Below are 22008 nucleotides of genomic sequence, written 5' to 3'. Positions count from 1 at the left end.
CCCGCCGGGGTGACACCCGGCCTGGAGCACTGTCCTGCCCCCGGCGGCCTGCTGGCCTGTAAATACCCCCCCCCCCCACTTCCCTCCGCCTTGGGCTGCATTTTGTAGGGGGTGAGTGTGGTGAGGAATGGGGCGATGGGGGGGGGGGTGTTCAGGAGCAGCGCGGCTCGGGGGGCCCACAAGGGTTGGCATGTGCACTGCCCCTAGGCTCTACCCCCATTCCCAGCCCAGACTATTGACACGATTCGCCCCACACGCTGCGCTGCCACCTCGGCTTCCCAGCCTGGCGATGCCCCCCCTCACGCTCCCCCCGGGCGTGCTGCTGTCACCCTCCGCATGCCTCCCTCAAATCGCTCCTGCTCGGCTGAGGAGCGAGGGAATTCCCGAGGCATGACCCTGCCAAGCTCTCCCGCCCCGTCCCGCCAGCAGGCGCAGCCCCCGTGGGCAGACCAGCAAAGCGCAGCCCCCGCAAGCGCCGATGCAGGTGATGGTTGTGGGGGGGTGGGGGGGTCCGGGAAGGTGAAAGCAGGGTGTTGTGTGCAGGGGCTGGGGCTGCGTCTGTCTGCTCTCCAGTGTCTCTCTCCTCCTGTCACCGTATTGGAACCCCTCAGCCTTTAATGGATCTGTCCTAACCGCACCTCCGAGAGGACCGGTGGGAAACTGAGTCACAGACTAAGGGCTTGTCTACACCTCAGCGGTTGGCTGATCTAAGCTACACAGTTTGAGTTACAGCAGTAATGTAACTTGCATTGACCTAGCTTAGCTACTTGCTGCAGGGTCCACACCTTGCTGGGTTGACAGTAGACCCTCCACCATCAACTCGGAGGCATTGTGGGAAAGAAGCTATTTGCATATATTTGCATGTCTATGCAAGCACACTTAGGTTGGGGCCCTCGCATGTGCTGAGAGTATCATTGTGCCCGGGGGCTTCCACAGTTGAGTAGGCCTGATCCAGGGTTTCTGATCCCTGGGCAAGCTGTGCTCTGTCATCTAAACCAAGTGAGGGGAGAACGCCAGAGCCCGTGGCAGAGTGTGAGCCCTGGGGTTCGGAGAGATCAGCCGAGCCCTTCTGGGCTCCCAGGGCTGCCTGTGCAGAGAGCCTGTGTCCTAGGCTCACGGGTCCCAGGGACGGAGGTTGCTTTGTCAGGGGAGAGCCAGAGCGGCCTTGGAGGGGTTCCGATGGCCCCCACAGCATCCCCCGTCGTCAACTCTGGGGAATTGGCTCCGCTGACGGCGATGCTATTCGATTCAGGCCACTGTCCTCCGACAGTGCCCACACAGCCTGGGCTTCACCCCTTCCGGGGATTGCCTTCTTTCTCAGTTATTCCGAGAGGGGGTGCAGGGTAGGGGGGAAAGAAGGGGGCCCGGGCCCACCCGCACTTCCGGGCCCCAGCCCAGGGCCCTAAAGGACACGGACCGACTTCGGTCCGGGCCCGGTTGACAGGGATGTCTTCCCGAAACCTGTCCAAGTGAGGGGCTTTTACATGGCCGTCCCCTGGGCTACTTCCTCTCCGTGCTGTCCCCCCTCTCCTGCTGTTGGCTTACTCGGCCCTCCGTGGGCCAGCCGCTCGTCGCTCAGGACGACCTTCCGGACCCCGTTGCTCCACGGTGGTCCGCGAAGTCCTGCTTTCCGCGGCCAAGGGGACTTACCCGTGCCCGTCCTCCTCGGGGCGAAGGCTCCAATTCCCCCGCCGTTTGCCTTCCTCCACACTCTTCCCCCCGTCCCTCTGCCCGTGGCGGCGTTTAAAACTCCCGCCACGCCCGGCGCCGGAGTGTGACGTCCTCCTGACGTCACCGGCTGGCTCCACCCCTCCCACAGCGACTGGGCCGCTGCCACCGCTACCACCCGAGGCGGTCAGCTGGTCCGCGGCGCGCGTACACCTGGCACGATGCCAGTGCGCGCTCCCCCGCCGCCCAAGTAGGGCTTTTGCCGTGGGGGTTTTAGTGCAGGGTTGCGGGCCCCGTCACAGGCCTGACTGGCGAGGGTCAGCCCGCAGCATCCCACCCGGCCATTGTGCTCGGGGCTTGGAAGCAAGCCCACAAGTAGGTTTGGCTTGTGAGCCCTGTCGCCAAGGGGCAGCTCTTGGAGCCAGGTGATCACTTGCAGCTGGAATCGCGACTCTTCCCGGGGGCACCAGTGACCAGCTCGCAGGCCCGAGTCCCCTCCTAAAGCCTTCCTTCTGCTAACCCTTGCCTGCTGCGCTGTGTGTGTGCAGAGCCTTGCGCGGCAGGGCCGTGCGCTGGACGCGGCCGTGGTGCTGTTCTTACGACGATTGGTGTCTGGCTTAAAGCTTCAACTCCTGGAGCCACGTGACTACACCATGAAGAATCTCCGGGTTGGGGGGGGTTGTTTTTTTTTAACGAGAGTTAAGTTTCTTAGCTCTCCTGGTTGGTGAGAAAAGCCTGACAATGTGAGCCAAGTGTGCCTTACGACCCCCAAATGCCGCCACTCGGAAGGTGAACAAAGCAGCGGAGGCTCTGTTTAACCTTAATATGTCCTGATTTTAAAGTCAGCCTCCTGATTTGGGGATGGGAGGCTGATCCATGATTTTATACCAGTTGGGTTTGGCTGTGCTGGAGCGGGTGGGGCCTGGGACTCAGGAGATTGGGGTTTTATTCCCTGTGCTTTTGGCTGGCCCTGGGCAATAGGGACGTAACAGCGTAGTTGATTAACCGATAAGCCAAAGCCTGCAGTGTAGTTGATTAACCGATAAGCCTGGCTCAGTCCTGGCTTGCGATGGGTCCGGGATCTACCCCCGCTGCGGCTCCGCATTTCAAGTGTGGGCAGGCAGCCTGGCTCAGTTCTGGCTCATGCCGGGTCTAGGAGCTCAGACCCGCCCTGGACAGGGGCTGCTGCCACCCTGCGCTGCTGTCTCTTTATCAGAGGCAGCAGTGCTGGATGACTGGCAGCCGGTCCACAAGGGGACTCCTCGGGGGTGAAGCTGGAGCGCGCTATAGAACAGTCGACTAACCGATAAGAATTCTTGAGGTTACTCGACTGTTCAATTAACTGATACTTAACATCCCTACTGAGCAACTCATTACCCCCCTCCATGCCTCAGTTTCTCCATATGTACCACTGGGATAAGGATACGGACTTCCTTTGTTAAGCGCTTTCTGGAGGGAGCCTTCTGGGGGCTCTTAGCACCACCCACCTCCGCAGCACCCCCGCCTGCCCCACGAAGGAAGAGGAGGGGCAGGAGTGAAGCAAGGGCTGCAAAGGCAGCCACGTGGGACATCTCTCACTCAGATTCTCCGTTTTCCGGCTGACAGCGATGGGCCTCCCTCTGCGCAACACGCAAAGCCAGGCCTTGGCCCGCAGAGGCCTTGGCTGAAAGATAAACTCCCCCTTCAGCATGGCCCATGAGCCGCCTGCCGCCTGAGCCCTGCCGGGACGGGGGCCTGCCAGACCCCCTGGCACATTAGCAGGAGCAGGCAAAACATCCTTTGTCGCAGGGGGGTTGGGTGCACGACACAGCCAGGCAGGCGTGATTGGCAGGAACCCCCGAAACCTCCCGCCTGTTTGACGTAGAATCTCAGCGCTGCAGAGCCAGTTTTCCTCCCTTTAAAAAAGGGATTTCCTACGGACGTTGAGGTGAGGGATTGGGAGAGGTTTGGTGTCTGTAACAGGAGTGGAAGTGGGGTTTGTACATGCTTTAAGGAAATTTGTGTTTTATTCTTTGAGTGGTTAGTGTGTGTGTGTGTCTGTCTGTCTGTCCCCCACTGAGTAGCTTTGCTTGAGGAGGGTGATTAGTAGCGTGGGGGAGTCTGTCTCTCTTGTGGGCTCTGAGGTTTTTGCGGGTGGAAGCAGGATGAAATTGCAAGGAACAGGCGGGAGCGGATGTGAGTGGGTGTTGCGGGGGCGGGGGGAGGACTGGGTTTGTCTGACTCGACTAGTCTCCACGGGGGTCCGTGCCAGCCCCTTTGAGGAATGAGCACAGCAAGCCCTCCGGGAGCCCCATCTCCCTGCCCATTTGCTGGGCCCTGAGCCCGCCCGTAGCGCTCAGCCCCGTGTGCCTCCAGCGCCTGCTGAGAAGAGCGTCCCCTCCCCGGTGCGCTCGCATGCCGCCCTTCCAGGCGTCCGTCTTCAATGGAGTTGGGCCAGCCGTGGGAAGCGGTGCCTGCGTTGTATTCCGCTCCATGCTGCGGGGAGACCTGGGACTCCAGCCTGGTCCAGGAGAACGTAACCGGGGGGATTCTGCCTCCCGGGGGGCGGGTTAGCTAACCACAGCCTGTTCCTAAGAGCCGAGGGCCGGGGTTGCTGGTAGATTGTGATCAGGGAGCAAGCGGTGTCACTGGCGGAGGGGAGGTGGGGTGCAGCGTAGCGCTATGTCCATGCACACGCTCCATTTCAACAGGGTGTCTGAGTCAGTGATTGGGGGACCCCTGTTTGGTGGGGGTGAGCCTCAGGCAGAACACTTCCGCCCCCCGTGGCTCTGTGCTGAGCTGGCCGTGGGGCACTCCCGCCCGGTTCCTCAGGGTCTGCAGTGCCGTGGTCAGAGCTGGCTGTGGTTTGGCGTTGACCTTGCAAGGCCATGGCCAGAGCCCAGCCGCAGGTGCTGCAAGATCAGAATGGTTTGAAATTCCACCTTCTGACCCGCCCCCCAGCGCCTCCTGTGAAAGCAGCAGGGCCGGGCGGTCCCCTTTTCTCCGAGCTGCTGTTCCACCGTTCACTCTGGGTTTCTTCCAGTACCTTCAGATGAAGTGGCCGCTTCTGGACGTTCCGGCTGGCGCTACGCTGAAAGACAGCAGATCTCCATCACCGGCACACTTGGTAAGTCTTGTCTGCGTGATTGGCCTCTCCCTGTCCTGGGCAGCTTTGGCACGAGGTGTCCCTGCAGCTGCGCCGTGGCCAGCGAGCCAGGCCCAAATCACAGGCAGAATCTCCCCCCAGTGCACCCCCCCATTTGGGTCTCTCTCGAATCTCCCCCAGGCCATCCACGCCTTCCTGAAATCCAGGGCAAAGTTTGAAGTGAGGGTAATTAGCCAGTGGAGCAGCTCGGTTGGGGATGTGGCATCTCTTGCTATAACACATGCTCTAGTTCAGCCAGGAGCCCGGGATCATGGGGTGATGCTCTGTGACCTGTGCTGTGCAGGAAGTCAGATCAGACCGCTCTAAAGGTCCCCTCTAGTCTTGGGAGCTGCGAACATGCCAGACAGGAAGGGAGTATGTTAGCATCCTTGTGCGTGGGTCTCCTCTCTCTTCCGCTCCGTGGAGCCTGAGAGTTTGTCTCTTTGACCAACAGAAGTTGGCCCAGTAAAAGCTACGTCCCCTCCCCCTTCTCTCTCTCCTATCCTGGGATCAACATGGCTACACGGCCGCAAAGCCAGCACAGGGCAAGAGAACAGGGTTCTGTGGCTGCCTACACCTGGAGTGCTACCCAGTGACAAGGAAAGGCTGATAAAGGGTTGGAGTGGCACATTGAGGCTGATAGGTGGGGAGGTTGTATGTGCTCCAAGCCCTTGGGAATCCTAGAACCCCTGGGTGGGCAGAGACCTCAGGAGTCATCACGTCCAGCCCCCTGCCCAAAACAGGACCAACCCCAACTCAATCATCCCAGCCAGGGCTTGGTCAAACCGGTACTTCAGACCTCTAGGGATGGAGATTCCACACACCCCAGTTTTGTGCTGGTGCTGAAGTTCTGCGCGAGTTTCAAGGTGTCTTATCATCAGGCGTCTGAGTTCTGAGGATTTTGACCTCCTGTCCCTAGACCCTTGGGGACAGTGGGTGGATGGGCTGTTCCCATACACGGGGGAGGAGGGGCATAAACCGCATTCCCGATCAGTCTCCTGCAGCGTCTCCGAGCACTTAGCAAGGGCCCCGTTCTGCGGGCCTGTCCCTCCAGGCTAGCTACCCAATACTAATCCCCATTAGTGGCAGCAAAGCAATCCTGTCGTGGTTGGTCCTGGGCCGTATTGTGCCACTTCATGCTGCAGGAAGAGGCCCGGGACCGTTTGGTGTTTCTGCGTCGTAGCAGGTTTGGGGTTTTCTGGTTTTGCTGGAGAATTGATGGTGAGGCTTCAGCCCTTGGAGGGCTCACCGGTTTGCCGAAAGCCGGCGGTTCTGAAATTAACAAAGAACGTTTCCCTCCTAAGTGCTCATTAAGCATTGGAACAAAGCAGAGGCTAAAACCCAAAGAAAACTCAAGGAGTTTTAATCAGCGTCACGAAAAAGGCAGCGGCGGGGCCAGGGCCGGACTGTGTTGCAGGAAGGGCTTGATTCTCCGCAGGCGAATGAGATGGGCATTTCCTAATGCCTCGCACTGGTCCGCTCTCTGCGGCCTTCCTCGGCCCTCCTGCAGCCTCGCTGATTCTCCAGTTGCCTTCGTGTCTTCCTGGGCAGGCCAGACTCGCCTGTACAGTGGCCAAAGCAACATTCCAGGTGTCCCGGGGCCATCGCAGCCGAGTTCGAAAGGACCCAGGCCCGGTTCATTTTTCCCTTTGACGGAGTGTTCGCAATCACTTTCGGAGGGAAGGAGCTGAGAGGGAATGAGGAAACCCCCATCTCCATGTCTTCTGGAGAACCCAGCCTTTTCTCCAAGACGGGGGGAGGGGCTTTTGTGGGCTGAGGGCCACTGGTACGCAGACAAGTCAGATGGGGGCCCCACACAAGTGAGAAGCCCCCCCCAAAAAAACCCAAAAAACTCCCTCACTGTGGCCTCTGACTGAGAAGAAAGACCCTCCCTCCTTTCCCCTCACACACCAAGGCACTGGGGGGCCCAGGCTAGTACGTTTTGTGTGCTCCATCCCCATGGATATCCAGTGCTGGGGGCTGTCCCACATCTCAAGAGCCAGATCCAGACAAGCCAGGGGCCGTGCTCTAAGGGATCTTTGTTCCAGTCCTGCAGCTGGGCAGACTCACCGAGTGCCTGTGGCTGTTTGGTTCACTCCGTCTCGTGCGAGTTCATGATTCAAAACCTGTCCCTGGAAACCTCAGCGCACACGAGAGGCTCGGTGCTCTGGTATCTTGGTCGTCTTCCCTCATCCCACGCAGCTCGGTGCTCTGCTCCCTTTCTCCTCCCCTCCCCCTGCAGCTTTTATTTCTTCCATCCTCTTGTCGTTCGAGCTGCAAAACTGCTGCCGTGATAACCCCGGTTCCCGCTCGCCGTGAGCGTGGCAAAGCGTTTGCGTCTGGTCTGACGTTTCCCAGGCTTGGCCGCTACCCAAAGTGAATTTTTCATTCCGTACGTTGGAGCAAACTCCCTTGAGGAGTGTTGGGTCTTGGCGCTCGACTCGCGTCCCCCTTCTCTGCAGGCTCCAGGGGAAGGGTCACACTAGGAACCGGAGACCATGGCCTGGACGTAGCTCTCCTGTGAGAGAGAGCAAGGCTAGGCTGAAAAGAATCGCCCCCTGGAACCTGCCGACGGTGCGTGCGCAGCCAGTGCCAGGCTGGCGCCATGTGCCATCTCCTGGCATGTCTGCAAATGAAGCTGCTGCCTTTGTGAGCTTCTCCAGCCTGCAGTGAATGGCCTGGAGTGCAGGGCAGACGGCTGTTTGCCTTGTGGCCAGGGGCCACAGCTGCACCCGGAGCCTGGGGGGCAGAGCAGAGCGAGGGAGCCGCCTATGGCGGAGGCGGGGAAAGTCGCGGTGGAGTAGATGGAGAGGCCGGTGATTCCTCAGGCTCGGCAGGGTCACTCCAGGGGAGGGGAGCATAGCGGGGAGAGGCGGACAGGCCGAGGGATTGGACCAGGAATGCAGACAGTGGGGTTGTGGCGATGGCGAGACCCCTTCAGGGACTGGGCTGCTGCTGGTGTGAAGACGGCACCAGGCGCCTGGCCTGCGGCACTCTTGGGCTGCGGGTGTCGCTGGACATGGGGGCCCCACTAGGCCAGAGAAGGAAGGCGACTCCAGAGCCCCCTCCTGTACCTGCTTACAGAAGCCGGGGAGCCCTGCCCAGTCTGCGAGGGCAGGCAGCGTGCTGCGGGCGGGAGCGGGGTCGCGTAGAAATGACACCCCGTCCGAGTGTGCGAGGGATTCCGGCGCAGTCCTGGGCTGCGTCAGCCCTGCAGCCGCTCTGAGGTCACCAAAGGCAAATCTTGAAAGGCACCTAAGCCCCATGTTCCACAGCGGCTTTGCTTCTTAGGAGCCTAAATCTCATGGGACCTGAACGTCTGATTCAGCTGCCTCTGATCATTTTACCCTGTTGGACTTGGACTCCGGAGCCACTTGGGTCCTTTTGAGCTTTGTACCCGGGTCCCTTTCTGCCCTGCTCGTTGGGTCCTTCCCCGGGCGATTCTGCCTGGTTTTCCCGCCCCGGTAACGGCTTTCTCCCTTCTCCCGTGCAGTCGAACAAAGTGCCGGTGGTGCAGCATGCGCATCACATGCACCCGCTGACCCCCCTCATCACCTACAGCAACGACCACTTCTCGCCGGGCTCGCCGCCTTCCCACCTCTCGCCAGAGATCGATCCAAAGACGGGTGAGCTCTTGGGGTCTGCAGGGGAGTTCCCAGAGGGCTGGTCAGACCGAGGGACAGAGTCGTAGGGCCATAGAAATCTTTAGGCAGCTCCCTCGCCAGATTTTGCTGGTACCAGCTGTCGCTCCACAGGGACCAGCTTTGAAACCCACGAGCTACCCAAAGATCTGGGGTCCTGGCCATGCTGATGCAACTGTGAGGCTGGGGAGACGCCAGGCCCCGCTTGCGTGAGCAGGCCACAGAGAAGCCAGACCTGCTCGGTGGGGGATGTACCTGTTGGCTAGGTTGGCCGTGGAGTTTGCCAAGCCAGGCTGGCACAAGGCAGCGCTTGTTTCTGGGCCAAGCGTCTTCCATTCAGAGAGACCCCAGACTAGCTGTGTTGTTCCTGGAAGGCTGCCCAGGCCTCCTTGGGCACGGCATGGGCAGCCCTCAAGGGCCGCTCTGCAAGGGACGGTGTTTGAGCTGCCGCCCGGGGGACCTGCTGGGGACGATTCCAGGGCTACGTTGCGTGGCCGGACGCAGGCTGTCTGCGGGGCGTGGCTCGCAGGCCAGGCCCCTCGCCGGCCGAAACACACAGCTGGCGTTCCTGGTGACAGCGCCCGGGGACAGGCCATTCAGCTCACAGCACTGCCCGCTGGGCCAGCGGTGGCCATGGTCTCTGCCAGAAGAGCGGCAGGACATTTCAGACGTGGGAGCCCACAGCCAGGGCAGCCGGGTTTTCCCTGCAGCCGCTCACCAGCCTAGCAGGCTTGCTCGCTCGCAGTGGGGTACTGCACCCTCCCGGCTTCCCGCACTCCTGGGAGGAGCTTGATGTGGGGGGCGACGTGCACCCCAATGCCGTGGGCAGGGCCTGGGGCGGAGGGGGATTGTCCTGGCCCTTCCTGGGCTGTATGTGGGGATCACGTGGCTAGTGGCCCCCCCGGATCGCCTCTGCTGATGCTGCCCCTTGTTGATGGCCTGTAAAGCCAGGCTGTGCCAGGGGTTTTGGTCTGTGTAGAAATCAGCGAGTCCTGTGCCCACGGCTTTGTCTGGCCCCTGGCCGGTGACTTCAGGTCCAGGGCAGGGGTGGTTAGGCAGCATTAAAGGCTCTGTGGGTGGGGGGAGGGGGATGTCTTTCCTCCTTCCAGCCTGATCTCCTTCCTGGGTGGCCCCTTGGGAAGAACATCTCCCGCTCCGATGTTCAGGACCAGCTGCAGAGACGTATTGGGGGCACGTTTGCAGAGCACTGCGTGCAGGGACGGTGCCCTGCGGGGGAGGCCAGCAGCCTCGCCTGACAGCTGGGACCCTGGCTTGCCATGACGGTGGTTTAATGCCTGGTTTTTTTTCTCTCCCTCACCATAGGAATTCCACGACCACCGCACCCTTCAGAACTGTCTCCGTATTATCCGCTGTCTACCAGTGCTGTCGGCCAACTCCCCCATGCATTGGGCTGGCTGGTACCACAGTAAGGATCACAATTCACCCCTGAACCTTTCCCTTCCCCGCGCCTTCGGCTTCCCCCAACGTGGAAGATTCCCATCTGCATGTGCCCTCCGCGCCGAGTGAGGCATTGGAATTGGTGCTGCCGCTGCACCCGGCCCAGCTCCATGTGCCTGCTGTAGATTGGACAGGGCACCACGCACTTTGGGGATCCATTGAGATACTACCAACAAAAACGATATTAACCTATAGTTCTGGTGGAGGGTATATGAGAGTCTTTCAAGATCAGATATATTACAAGCCTCTTGTGCGTAGCCCCCAAACCAGCATGAGAACCCCAAGAAATTCCAAGTTTAACTCCACCTTGAAAGAAATCCAAGCATGATAAGATCTGGAAATGCAGATAGAGATCCAAACCCCCTTAACTCTGCCCTGAAGTGATACCATGCAATGGGAACAAAACTATGCTTTATGCTCCATCTAGTCCCACACCTTGTTAAAGGACAGGTTAAACCTTACTATGTTTGTATAATTTTATTATCCTAACTCTTGTTTCTTTTATTATTCATTTATATGTCCAGTCCCATTTTCTGTTTTGCTAAATACTTAGCTTCCGAGACTTCCTGTGGCAGTGAGTTCCACAGGCTAAGCACACGTGGAAAATGTATTTCATTTTATCCGTTACAAATGGAACCCTCCCCTTGGTCTTAATATTACAGAGTGGGGAGATCAGTTGCTGCCAGTCTCCCTCCTAGATCAGTCATGATTTGAGATGCTTTTGTCCTGTCCCCTCTTACTCATCTCTTGAAAAAAGCTTGGGTAATTTCAGGCCTTGATCGTTCTCATCACCCATCTCTCAACCCCTCTCATTCCACAACTTCCTTTATCCGACAGGGCGCCCAGTGCTGCACCCAGGATCCAGACAAGGCTGCCCCAGTAGTTTCTGTGATGGCTTTTATAGTATTCGATTATCCTCCATCCCGTTCCATAGGCAGCCTCCCGGCCTGGGTACCCGAGGGACTGTGGTTGCATGAGAGAGCAGAACTCTGTAGTTACACGCATGAGTCCCAGGCCCTTTTCCGAGTTGCTACCGAACTCCGCGCTCAATGAGTGCGACTTGGTGTCTGTCAACGTTCAGTCTAACCTGCCAGCCAGCAGTCCTCTTAGTCCTGCCTCGTTTAACCAAACCCAATAACCTTGTGTCATCCGCAGGTTTTACCCCCTCCGTGCCCCTCCCCACGCCCCAGTCCTGGCCATTAATAAATGGATTAAACAAACTGGCCCTCAGACAGGCTTTTAACTTTTTTGCAGCCGCTTATTCCCACAATTTCTCCTGCCAGCTTTCGATACAGGACACTGTCGTGCCTCTCACCCCTGGCAACGTCGCTTCTGTCGGAGCCTCGAGAGACACCGTAAAAAGCCCTTTTCGACGTGTAAACAAATTGTGTCACCTGCTCCTTTATCCCCTGCTTGGCATAGGTAGAGAATTCTGACAAAGGGAGGCACGAGCTTAGTACAGGGACTGTCTCCGGCTCTGCCACGTTCTATCGTTCCAGCTTTTAATGATTATTACCGCAAATGTACCGGGTACAGCCCTGTGGCAGACAGGTCTGTGATTCCGCAGGCCACCGGTAGCACAGATACGACATTTACAGCCCGTCCGTCCTCCAGGACAGTTGCTGCTTCTAATCCGAGCTCGATGGCACCTTATAGACTAACTGAAGTGTAGGAGCATAAGCTTTCGTGGGCAAGGACCCACTTGCATCTGACGAAGTGGGTCCTTGCCCACGAAAGCTTATGCTCCTACACTTCAGTTAGTCTATAAGGTGCCACAGGACTCCTCGTCGCTTTTGCAGATTCAGACTAACACGGCTACCCCTCTGATACTAATCCGAGCTCGCGTCTTTGCTAAGCAGCTCACCTACTTCGCAGCTGTCCTCCTTCCAAACTCCCGCATGGACCATGTGGGGACTTAACCTATCAGTCCATTCCCACCCTCAGTCACTAATAGCGCATCATCCTTATTGCTTGGAAAGGGCAGGACTGGGGTCGGTATCTCTCCAGCGTGGATACTGACGTCATTTCGCTTCTCAGCAGTGCCCTTTTCTTCCTTAGTCGTGCGTTTTAAACCCTCGTGATGCAGCCGATCCACCCACCTTCTTCTAGGCTCCCTGCTTCTGGGATACTTATAGAATTTCTACCGCTTGATCTGTATACCTTGAGCACGCTGCTTTTTGAAAGCTATTTTAACCCGTCTAATACTCCTTCTGTATTCCCTCCTTTAGCCGATGTTTTTGTAATAACTATATCGGAGATGATCTTTTCAGTATGTCTGAATCCATGTTGAATTAAATTGATATTTAAAGACACACAATACTTTCTCCTTCCTCATTGTGTCATGCAGGGCAGAACAGAGTTGTTTGGGAGCCCTCTACATTTCTGTACTGTAAAATGTTTGGTTTTCTTTTCAATTTAGTCCTGTGGCACCTTAGAGAGTAACAGAAATACAGAGAATCATGAGCTTTTGTGGGTAAAACCCACTTCTTCAAGTGAGTCGGAGTGGAAATAATTTGGGACAGGTCAATCTAAGCAACCCAATTTGAGATACATTAGTAGCATAACTCAAATTGATCTACCTACTGTAGGGTCCACACCATGGTGGGTTAACACAGAAAACTCTCCTGTTGACTCCCTTTATTTTTCTTGGTTTCGTGACTTACCAGAGTTGACAGGAGAGTGATTGGCAGTCGATTTATCGTGTCTGTAATAGATATGATAAATCGACCCTCACCGGATCGATCTCTGATCTGTTCTGTAATGAAGATCAGCCCTCGGTCCCATTGAGAACAGTAAGAGATGGGATAGCAGTTTGCAAAAGAAAAGTTCTTTGTGGAATGAAGCAGAACTTTATTCTTCAACCTCTGCTGAAGAAGAAACTTTCCATTGTGGAGTGTAATGGCAAAAAATTACCATAAATCCTAGAAATATTCTTTAGCTGTAGCCTAGGAACAAAATGTCAGTGAGTTTTGAAGGAGGTTTGAAGAGTCTTGGGTTATTTTATTATGACACTTCAAGAGATGCTCCAAAAGACCCATTTTAACCTTAATGTGAACTAAAAAAGAATGGCTTTCCTTGTAATTTCTCAAACCATATCCAGTGTTCAAAGAGGAAGTGCTTTCATTTTGGGTGGGACGCGCTGAATTTGTCACACCGCCTGTGACAAGCAGCTTCCCAACTCAATCAGAGGGAAACGTGTTCGCGTGGCTTTCCTGGGTGATCGTTTTTTCTTCCTTTTGTCGTCTAGTTAAGGACCTTTTGTTTTTCTTTGCTTGTCCGTTTCAGGCAAGGACAGCCGGTGTACTCCATTCCTCCCGGGGGATTCAGACACCCGTACCCTGCCCTAGCTATGAATGCTTCGATGTCCAGGTGAGTACACACTGGAGCGGGATGGGCAGCGTTCAGTCAGGATTTCAACTAGGACGTGCAAAGACGTAACAAGGGCCAAGGGGACAAAACCCCTTTCTTGTAGAGGCAGAGGGGGTGGTTATGGGGGTCTCCTGAAAGAGCGTTTGTGCAGAGACAATGGAGGGTCTGGGACAGAGTGCAGAACAAAGGAGAAGCGGGGAAACAGGCCAAGTTTGGCCCAACGACTAAGCTTGAATCCCCGTGGGCCTGCAAGCCAAATGCTGGAGGCCTCTGGCCAGTGGCTCCTCCGACAGACCCTGGAGATGGGTCCTGTGAATTTGTGTCCTCGTGCCTCTGAGCGTGTGCTCCCATGGGCACCTCAGAGCCACGGAAATCTGGAATTGTGGGAGGTCGCATCTCTGCTCTGAGGCAAGAAGACCCTCTTCTCTCCACCCGCCGAGGGGCGTCGCGGGAGGCGCTGAGGACGAAACGTCACAATATTTCTCCTCGGCAGTTTCCGTGGGGGTTTTTGGATGTCACTGAAAAAAAAAATGGTGACTACGTCTCTGCCGTGGTTCCGAGCTTTGTGGCTGACGTCTGCGGCTAGTTGGGGTTGAGATGTGCCTCTGTGCACACAAGACCAGCCCGGTTTAGACCTGCGTGGCTCGCTGAGGGGGAACACTACCTTCCCTTTTTGCCACCGTTGGACACGAGGGGACTGGACAGATGCCTTACGTTTTCCTTCCCTCCCCATCCTAGAGCACCAGGAGAGGTGTGCCCAGTGCTGTCGCACCACAACAAGGCCGAGAAATTCCCCACCGGAAGATTCTTGCCATGTCGGTGCCCTTGCTTTGTACCCCGATTGGCTCGCTCCTCTCTCAGAACCTCATTTAGGAACTTGGACACAAACTGGTGGCTCCAACACCCTTCTCTGCGTCTGGCTCCCAGCCCGGCGCCGTGTTCGGCCTCACTAGCTGAGCACCATTATCCTCCTTGGAGGTGACGCTGTGTTCTGGCCAGCCTGTTCTCTCTGCCGGGGGAGTGTCGGGTTCCCTGTGAAAACCCCCATTCTTAAGCACTTTTAGGAGCCAGGAGGGAGGCCTGCGTCCCCCAGCGGGCTCAGCTGGATCTTATCCTTTTCCGCAGCCCCAGAGGGGTTGGTGGGTTGGTTCTTCATCCTCTGTTCAAGCTACACCCAAGACACTTTGGACCAGACAGGGCCTTGTGCTCATGTGGCCATCTGTAGCTCCTCGAAACGAGCATCCATCTCCACAAAGAAGGGGGCTGATTCCCTCTCCCCTCTTATCTGATTTTCCCCAACTTTTGGTCGTGAGTCAAACCAACAGCCTGCGGCGCAGGGTGAGTGTTCGTAGGGTTCTGGCCATGTCTCCGGGGTGGAGCTGGAACCATGTCTCCAGGGATGGCGACAGATGCTTGCTCAGAGTGTCGGGGGCTTGTTTGTTGCCTGGCTGAGAAGCTGGACAGCCCCATGATGCTCTGTCCATTCTGTGAGCTATTCGACACACTTGCGGTTCCGAGACACAGGCAGAGGCTCTTTCGGGGAGATCCTCCTCCCAGCTTTTGGGCACCGCTCGCGTCACCCCAAGCGATTGCTGATCAACGCTAGCAGTTCTGACGAGGACTGGAGCAGGAATCCTTTGCTTGCTGGGTCGTGGATGCACAAATCTCATGTTGGTCACGTGTAATTGTGGAAAGGTAGGACTGGAAAAGTGCTCAAGAGATCAGAGTTCTTTTCTCCCCTCATCCCCCTTGTTAAGGCAGGGCCACGTACAGTCAGCCCGTCCCTGACCGATGTCTGTCCAAGCTATTTTTAAAAACCGCCAGTGCTGGGGATTCCACAGCCGCCCTTGTTTCAGAGCTTAACTACGCTTGTGGTTCGAGACCTTTTCCCAGTATGTCCCCTGACACTCCCTTGCTGCTACCTACGCCGGTGCCGCCTTGTCCTTCCCTCGGCAGGCACGAAGAACAATCGATCGCCATTCTCTGGATGACAGCCGACCGCATACGAGAAGTCGATTCTCATCATGTCCTGCCTCCACATGCCCAGTTCTTTCAAGCTTCCCCCCTCGAGCAGGTTTTCCAACTTGCTCACCGATTTTGTTGTTCTGTGACCTCTCCGATTTGCCAGTTCTCCAAGTGAGGCTAAGGAGAGCGGACAGTGACCTGCTTCGACAGGGACGTTCGCCCTTTCACAAGACCGTCACGTGACCGGGAGTGCGCAGTTGCTCTGGGCATGAGAGCAGCCCCAGAGCCTGTACAGAAGGGAGCAGTTCCACAGCCCCCAGACAGTGGATCTGGGTGACTAATCGCCCTCAATGCACCAAGCCGGCAGACCTGCCGGGCCGTAACCCAGGGCCGAGCGTTGGCCAAGAGGCTCTTGCTGCGTGTCCGATAGTCCAGCTTGCATTGGGTCAAGTTGGAAAACCATCAAAGACACTTTCCTGGGCTCCGTCCCTCCCACTGGATCCTTGCCTCGCCTCACCAGCCCTTCCTGATGCTTTCCCTCTTCCCCCCCAGCATAAACTCTGTGGACCAGGTGTAACATACGCCCCTGCTAGCGGGCAGGAAGTGGGCTCGGATGCTGAGGAGTCCCCAGGGGTGGGAGGTGAGGAGCTGGCCATGGGGAGAGAGTCGCACTGTGTGGCTGCGGCTGTTGCATTCATGTGTAACGCCCGTGTCCCGCTGTTTTGTCTCCCATGCTGCAGTCTGATGTCCAGTCGGTTTTCCCCCCACATGGTCCCGCCTCCCGCCCATGGCCTGCACCCCTCGGGAATCCCACACCCCACCATCGTCTCCCCCGTCATCAAACAGGAGCCTACGCCGGCCAGCATGAGCCCCGGAGGGAATTCGTAAGTAACGGGGCAGCTGGCGAACGGGACGGGGTGTGCGCAGCCGAGCCCCGGGCGTTCCAAGCTAGCGAGGGCGCCCTGATCCGGTCCCACTCGCGGGGTGGGGGTTGCATGTCGGAGACCCGTGGCCGGGAGAAAGACGCAGGGATCACGCTGGGCTCACCGGCTACCCAACAGGGAGGCTGTTTCCAAAAGTTCTCATTGCCAAGGAAGCGTCCTGCAGTACTTGCTCAGGCCTGGCTCTGGGCCAGTCTCTGGCCCTCTGCTATCGGGTGCCCCAAGAGTTAACCCACGGCCGGCTTGCAGCCTTGTTCTTTCCCTGGTTACTACTGTGTGAGTGGCTGGTTACCACCTTAGACCCCACTTCCCCCAAGGATTGCTGACAGGCGCCTTGGTCACGCTGTAGCTGCCTGCTTGTTGCCCCCGTCTGTTGAATTGCTGCCTGTGGCTGTTCGCTGCTGCCCTCACCACCTTCTCACACCCTCCTTTCCTCCTCCTCCCCCTCCTTCGTCTCCCCTGGGTGTTCCCACTGCAGCCGCCTCTGGCAGCATGTCCCTGCGGCCCCGCCTCCCCTCCCACCCAGCTGAACCCCCCTGCCCCAAGTTGCCAGCCCCATTTCCTGCCGCCTGTGACTGCCTACTCTGCCCTCCCTGTTCCCTTGCCTGCACCTCTTACAGTCCCTCTTCCCTCGGGCTGCCTCTGCCGGCCTCAGGTCCTAGCCAGGGTCCCTCGGGCTGTCGCTCGCCCAGGTGCCCCGCTCCTCCCCCTCGCCCCTGCGGCCTGACTCACCCGCTGTAAAACCGGGTGACTGGCTCTGAATTAGCCTGACGTCATCCAGATGGGCGGGGGGCGGGAACCTGCATTCGCCTTCTCCGCTGACAAGTGTCCCCGTAGATCTGAGCAGCCGGTGGCCATTTCAAAGGACACGGCTGCACGCTGGGCACAAGGGGAGGCTCTTCGGGGGCATTTAATGGCCCATGTGAGGGTTATGGGGTGTTAGATTTCAGTTAATTGAATTCTTATTGGTTACTCGACTAATCTACGGTCCCTGGGGGCGGGGCCGGCAGCCAGTGCGCTCCAGCCCCGCTCCTGAGGAGCCCCCGGCCGCCCCACGCTGCTGTCTCTGTATCAGAGGTAGCAGCATGGGGTGGCAGGCTGGAGCTAGTCCACAAGAGGAGCCAGTTTAAAAGCCAGCTCCCCTCGCGGACCGGCTGCCAGTCACCCTGCGCTGCTGCCTCTGAAAAAGAGGCAGCAGCCCCTGTCTAGGGAACCCTGCCGGCCCGGCTCTAATACACTTTAAATGCCGAGCTGCAGCAGGGGTAGGTCCCAGACCTGTTTCAAGCCAGGACTGAGCTGCGCTGCTGGCCAGCCGGCTAAAAGAATCTACTGGCAAGGGGCGGGGGGTAGGGGTAGGGGGGCGGGGGGAGGAATATGTGTGTGCTGTCTATAGCATTAGCCTATACGCTTCTGCTAATCGGCTCACCCGCTGCACGATGTCATGCCTGTGACGGCTGCAGGAAATCCCCCGTCACTGTGAAGAAGGAGGAGGAGAAAAAGCCCCACATAAAGAAGCCGCTCAACGCGTTCATGTTGTACATGAAGGAGATGAGGGCCAAGGTGGTGGCGGAGTGTACGCTGAAGGAGAGTGCGGCCATCAACCAGATCCTGGGACGAAGGGTAAAGGCCCCGTCTCCCCGTCCCGCGGCGGGTTGTAGCCGGAGAACGCTGCCACTGCGGCAGGGCCTTGGGCTCAGCCTGCACCCGCTTCCCCAGGGGCTTCGTGTGCGCTGTGCAACGGGGAGCATGACGGGAGTGGGGCCCACGGACGGGGGCACTGCTGGCTCCCTGCAGTCTTCCACCTGGCCAGCGCCCCCGCGGGGTCGGAGCGTCCCCTGCCGTGCCCCCGTGGGGAGCAGAGGGGCCATGTCCCCTACCCCGGGGGATTCTGGCCCCGCGTCTGTGCTGGGCGCCCTGGCCCCTGCCTAGAGGGACGGAGCAGCCGGTCTCCACTCACCCGCTGGGGAGCAGCATCGAAACGGTGCCTGGGCCTGCCGCCCTGCCGGGACCTGGCCAGAGCCCCAGCTCTTCTGGGCTGTGGGGAGCTGGCAGCCATCGGAGTAACCCGCAGGCTGCTCCGAGTTACGCACCTGGCCCGGTGCGGGCTGCAGCGCCATTGCCACTGAGCGGGGTGGGGAGGGGAGTGACCACGTCTGGGGAGGGGGGGGGGAAGTGACCACGTCCTGGGCAGGGTGGGGGAGGGGAGTGACCGCATGCTTAGCGGGGCGGGGGAGGGGAATGACCACGTTCGGGGAGGGGAGGGGGGGAGTGACCACATCCTCGGTGGGGTGGGGGAGGGGAGTGACCACGTCCTGGGCGGAGTGGGGGAGGGGTGTGACCACGTCCTGGGAGGGGAGGGGTGTGACCGCGTGCTTGGCGAGGCGGGGGAGGGGAAGTGACCGCGTCCCCGGCGTTGGTCCCGTCCCCGTCAGCCCCTCGCCCGCGTCTCGGCTCAGCCCCTCTTCTCCCCCCAGTGGCACTCGCTGTCGCGGGAGGAGCAGGCCAAGTACTACGAGCTGGCCCGGAAGGAGCGGCAGCTGCACTCTCAGCTCTACCCCACGTGGTCTGCGCGGGACAACTACGTGAGTCTCTGCGGGGGGGACGCCGGGCCGCACGGTCGTCACGGGCCCTGCCGGCCGTACCCGCCTGGGCAGGAATCTGTAATCGGGAAGGGCCTCCGGAGGCTACGGGAGGGAGGAGGGGGGCCTGACACAGAAAAATCAGCCGGGGGCCGCGCACCAGCGAGAAGCAGAAAGATGCTCCCCACATTGGGGGGGGGACAGGGACGGGCTAAGAGCTTTTCTGCGCTCCAGCCTGGCAGTGGAGGGGGGGGAGGTGGAGAGGGGCAGGAGCGCCAGTGCAGGCTCCCCCGTGCTGGGGGGCAGCCCTGAGCCTCGAGTGCCTGATCCAGGCAAACTGGGGGCCACATCCGTGCCCTCCACAGTCCAGAGAAGGGGCCGTGGCGGTGAGAGCTGGGGCAGAGCTCCTGAAGCCAGTCTGGAGGTGTGTGTGTGGGGGGGGGGGGTCCCCCGCTCGACACCCTCCGCTCACAGCCCCCCGCTCAAGGATGCCCAAGTTCCTGCAAAGGCAGCACAGGGGCCACTGGGAGAGGTCGCGGGGTCCTAGGCCCCTGGGGCTCAGTCCTGGGAGAGCTCTCCAGACCCGCCTGGGCACCTGGGAATCGGTGCAGGGGTAGAGTGGGCAAGGCCCTCCCGGCACCGCAGAGGGGGCGCTCAGGGCGAGATGGGGGAGCAGGGCGCCGGGCGCAGGGCTGCCCAGATGGGGCGTCAGGGAGGCTGAAACGAAACCCGACCTCCGAGCCCACAAGTGCGCGAGGCCCCAGCCGCCCCGGCGCCAGACTCCCCGGCATTCCGAAGTCCCCAGCGACCCCGGGCGCCCCGCGGCGCTTTCCCCTTCGACGTGTGGCTGAGCCCCGGCCCGAGACGCCCGCGGGCCGAGTGAGGAAGGAGCGGGGGTCGAACCGGGGAACTGCCCGCTCTCTCGCTGGCCCCCAGCCTCCCCTGCTGCTGCCCGGCCCGGGTGTCTCGCCCTGGGGGTTTGCTGCGGCTCCTCAACCGAAGCTGCATGCGGGATGCTCTTTTCCAGGGCAAAAAGAAGAAGCGAAAGCGAGAGAAGCAGCCGCAGCAGCCGCCCCCGGACACGGAGAGTAAGTGCAGCCGCTTCCCTGCCCCCGCGCTGACAGGGCGCAGCCGGCCCCGACACACTGACCTGCCCCACCGCCTGGGCAGCCGGGGCCCAGCAAAGCCGCTTGGCTGCCCGAGGCGCCGGAGTGGCCGGGAAAGCCAGGGGGAGCCCGGAGCCTCGGTCGGTTAGACGCTGTGGCAGAACGGCCCCCGGAGCCCTGGGTGGAAGCGCCGCCGGGCGCCAGCGCCAGTTCCCTTCCCCTGGCTCCGCTGCTCCCTGCGCCGTCCTGCCGGCGAGTGTTGGCGGCTCCCTGCCCTCCGCCCCGGCCCCGCCCTGCACGGCTGCGTTGGTGCGACTGCACAGCACAGCACTCGGCGCCCGACCCCCTGCAAGCTGCAAGGAGCTTCCGGGCCAGCCTCCGGCTTCCCCAGCCCTGTCCCCACGCACAGGCCTCGCTTCCAGCCGGGGACCTGAATGGTTAACCAGCCAGCTGCTGGCGGGGGACGCCGGGGGTTGCTCTAGTTCCCAGGCTGCCCCCTTTTCCTGGTTAACTAGTTAAACTTAACGTTCAAGCGATTAACTAGCCGGGGTTTCCCTCCCTGCCTCCAGCCCGGCGGTGGGCTTACGCATTAGTGAGGCTTCCCCGCGGGTGGTAACCCCCCGACTTGGTAGTGAGGACGCAGGCGAAGTCCCTGGGGCTGGCAGCGCCCAGAGGAGCGGTGCTGGGTGCTGCCGGGTGACGCGACAGCTGGGCCGAGCAGGCTGCTGGTTCGGTGTCGCGCATGCACCATACCCGTCGGTTACTGCCTGTGGCTCTGCGGGTTTCCACGCCTGGGCAAACCCGCCCGGCCACGGGCGCGGGGGAGGCTGCCAGCCTCTCCGGAGCGCGGCTCACCAGCCTCTCTTCTGCCCTTCCAGGCTCTCTGGCCGCCAAGAGTAAAAAGCCATGTGTGCAGTACCTGCCCCTGGAGAAACCCTGCGACAGTCCGGCCTCCTCCCACGGCAGCATGCTGGATTCGCCCGCCACCCCGTCAGCAGCGCTGGCCTCGCCCGCGGCCCCCGCGCCCACCCACTCGGAACAGGCTCAGCCCCTCTCCCTCACCACCAAGCCGGAAGCCAGGGCCCAGCTGTCTCTGCACTCCACGGCTTTCCTGTCGAGCAAGGCTGCCGCCTCCTCCGCCGGCCTCAGCAGCCCCTCGCCTCTCCTCTCCAGACCCATCCCCTTCGCCTCCATGACCCACACGGCTCTCCTGGCCTCGCCGCCTGCCTTCCCGGCTGCTCTCCCTTCCCCGCAGGCAGCCCTGGCCGTGCTGCAGGCGCAGCCGCTCGCCCTGGTCACCAAGCCAGCCGACTAGGGGGGAGCGGCCCTCCCCGGCTCCCCGCTGTACATTGCTGAAGCCGCAATCGGGATCCAAACGCAGCCAAACCGTTATTGGTCAATATTTGACCCGTGCTGAACTCTTTTGTACGTGGACTCCGGAGGGAGGGGCCGGGTGCTCAGAGCCGTTCCCAGCTGCCTCTGCCTTGGCCGTGCGGACTTGTGAGGACGGAGCCGCTCTCTGCGGCACGGGCTACCTCTGAGCAGGGCTGCCCCACCAGCCGGCGGGTCTCAGTGCCAGAAACAGAACAGAAACGCCGGCCCCCTGCCCCAGAGAAGGGCCAGCTTCCCCTCCCCGGAGAGCACCAAGATCCCTGCCCCCATCTGGAGGGAGTGCCTCTTGCCGGGACGGTGCCAGCACACTCTGCCCCATGTCCTCCTGTGGGTATCTGGGGGAGGGGAGGGGTTACATCGATGGGGACGTTTTCCCCTCTAATCATGTTTTTACAAAAGGAAATAAAACTGCAGCTGCAACGTGCCGTGTCCGCGTGTTCAGTGGGGCGCCCCCTCCCAGTCGCCATTTCTCCCCCGGGGGCCTTGCCCCCACCCCCCCCCCCCCCGGCCAGGGCTGAGGGTTTGTTCCGGCCGGTGCCCTTGGGACGAGCATGGCCAGCAGCTCAAGGGACGGGCTTATTCCCCTTCATGCGGCTCTGGCGTCCAGTTCTGGGTGGGCCCCCATCGCAGAAAGGATGGGGTGCATTGGAGAGTCCAGCGGAGGGCGACCAAAATGATTCGGGGGCTGGAGCCCATGACCTCTGGGGAGAGGCGGAGGGATTTGGGCTTGTTTAGTCTGCAGAAGAGAAGAGCGAGGGGGGATTT

The 22008-nt window shown here is 59.8% G+C and overlaps 1 protein-coding gene across 3 annotated transcripts in view; it reads left to right on the top strand.

Annotated features, from left to right (window-relative positions):
- TCF7L1 (transcription factor 7 like 1) overlaps window positions 1–21663 on the top strand; it is a 92293-nt gene extending 70630 nt beyond the window's left edge. For all 3 annotated transcript variants that reach the window (XM_075910880.1, XM_075910883.1, XM_075910882.1), the window contains 9 exons: window positions 4691–4774; window positions 8286–8418; window positions 9757–9859; window positions 13177–13260; window positions 15966–16109; window positions 17627–17786; window positions 18641–18748; window positions 19773–19833; window positions 20730–21663. In XM_075910880.1, coding sequence (XP_075766995.1) covers window positions 4691–4774; window positions 8286–8418; window positions 9757–9859; window positions 13177–13260; window positions 15966–16109; window positions 17627–17786; window positions 18641–18748; window positions 19773–19833; window positions 20730–21166 — 1314 coding nt within the window. In that variant the 3' untranslated portion in view covers window positions 21167–21663. The remainder of the gene's footprint in view (window positions 1–4690; window positions 4775–8285; window positions 8419–9756; window positions 9860–13176; window positions 13261–15965; window positions 16110–17626; window positions 17787–18640; window positions 18749–19772; window positions 19834–20729) is intronic.
- Window positions 21664–22008: the final 345 nt, after the last annotated feature.

This window comes from Pelodiscus sinensis, chromosome 28 (genome assembly GCF_049634645.1).
Source record: "Pelodiscus sinensis isolate JC-2024 chromosome 28, ASM4963464v1, whole genome shotgun sequence".
In the NCBI taxonomy this organism is placed as follows: domain Eukaryota; kingdom Metazoa; phylum Chordata; order Testudines; family Trionychidae; genus Pelodiscus; species Pelodiscus sinensis.
Note: the sequence above shows the minus strand (reverse complement) of the source record. Positions and strands in the feature narration are given on the sequence as shown.